The sequence below is a fragment of the Carlito syrichta genome, unplaced genomic scaffold (assembly GCF_000164805.1).
Source record: "Carlito syrichta isolate Samal-C Ts95f unplaced genomic scaffold, Tarsius_syrichta-2.0.1 Scaffold316169, whole genome shotgun sequence".
NCBI lineage: Eukaryota > Metazoa > Chordata > Mammalia > Primates > Tarsiidae > Carlito > Carlito syrichta.
In genome coordinates this window covers 415,233-416,727 of record NW_007260265.1, presented here as the reverse complement: position 1 = coordinate 416,727, position 1,495 = coordinate 415,233, and the positions used below count along the sequence as shown (strand labels likewise).

The window sequence follows — 1,495 nt, the reverse complement described above, 5'->3', positions numbered from 1 at the left end:
GCCCTCGCACCGCAGTAGGTCACCCACCCGGGCCCTGCTCTGCGACGTCCCCTCTCCCTCACAGCCCCGCCCTCCAGCGTCCACCCAGCCAGGTCACTGGGGCTCTGCCGCCTACTCCCACCCTCGCGGCCCAGGTCCCCAATCCCGGCATCCCAGTCGCTCAGCATTGCCTCCACCGTCTGGATCTCCTTTGAGTCTGGTGTGCCCCACCACCCAGCTTCCCCGCTCCACCCCCGCCACCCCTGGGTTGGCCACAGGCCCATAAACCCAGAACCACAACTCCCCAAGGGCCTAAAGGTGGCCCAAGGGCACGACCACCCGTGCCAGGCCGGTGGCCACACAAAGAGGCCCTCAAACTGTGCCCAAGTGACCAATGGCCACCTGACAGGAGGCCTGGTTCTTCCAGTTCCCTTGGGCAATGGAGGGGACACTGAGCCCGCTCTGGGACTCCCCACCCTGCAAGGCCTGGTGGGTGCACGGGAGCCTGGGGTGGAGGGAGACAGATTGGGGCATGTTTCTGGGTGGAGCTGGGGTGCCCAGCACGAGGTGCCAGGAGCATGTGTCATCAGGGACGCTTCTGGTGTGGGCCAGCAGTGGGAGTCAGGCCAGCCTGGCAAGGCAAGGTGGAGTTGGCACCCACTTGGGCAAAGACACCACCTGTCCCCCCTCCCCCAGTGATCAGGTGCTCAGAGAGCAAATTGAGATTGTAGAAGGCAGTGTCCTTTCGTCTTCACCTGGTATGCTGGGACCTTGGTGTCTGCTGCAGCTTATGACATGCCCCCGGCTGGCCTGCACTCCCAAGGACATCAGGAATGTGTTATCCCTTGGCCAGTGCGGAGGTGACCTGTTCCTAAAATATTTCCTGAATATTGTAACCTCCCCACTGCCCCAAATTGTGCTGAGTTTCCGTGATAAGTGCGAAAACTCTGTCCTTCAGGTGAATGGGGGACTCCAGCCCTAAGGGAGGTGGGGTCTCCCTGCATGGGCTTGGCAGCCCCCCCAGCCGGGGGGGGGGGGCTCCTGCGTTTTCAGGAGCACAGAGCCTCATGCCCGTGGGCATCTTACAGTAAAACCCAGCAGAGCATTCTCCACTTCACTCTTGTTCCATTTCCGCCTGGCCTTCATTTTGTTTGTTTTTGTAGAGACCAGGGTCTTGCTGTGTTGCCCAGGCTGGCCTCGAGCTCCTGGCCTCAAGCGATCCTCCCTCCTCAGCCACCCAAAGTGCTGGGATTACAGGTGTGAGCTACCGCGCTGGGCCCAAGAAAATTCTTTGTTTCTAGACTTGAAGCTCCAGAGAGTCTTCTGGCTGGCAAGGATACCGAGAAAAGAGATTTTCCGCAACATGAGTGCTTCTCAATAAGTAGGGGCCAGTGTGGGTTCTGCTGTTTACCCAAGAGCATGGCGGAGGGCGGAGACACGCTGGTGAGGGTGTGTAGGGAAGGCAGCATGCTTTCTGACCCCTGGGGTCTGCCCAGCTACGGGGCGGGGGGGGGGG

General features: G+C 60.7%; 2 protein-coding genes across 2 annotated transcripts in view; one reads left to right on the top strand and one right to left on the bottom strand.

Moving 5' to 3' along the window:
* LOC103276388 (1-acyl-sn-glycerol-3-phosphate acyltransferase beta-like) overlaps positions 1–167 on the bottom strand; it is a 14,629-nt gene extending 14,462 nt beyond the window's left edge. Inside the window, exon 1 of the mRNA XM_008073796.2 lies at positions 63–167. Within this exon, the coding sequence (XP_008071987.2) occupies positions 63–167 (105 nt within the window). The remainder of the gene's footprint in view (positions 1–62) is intronic.
* Positions 168–1,398: 1,231 nt separating this feature from the next.
* FAM69B (family with sequence similarity 69 member B) overlaps positions 1,399–1,495 on the top strand; it is a 26,759-nt gene continuing 26,662 nt past the window's right edge. Inside the window, exon 1 of the mRNA XM_021706866.1 lies at positions 1,399–1,422. Coding sequence (XP_021562541.1) covers positions 1,399–1,422 — 24 coding nt within the window. The remainder of the gene's footprint in view (positions 1,423–1,495) is intronic.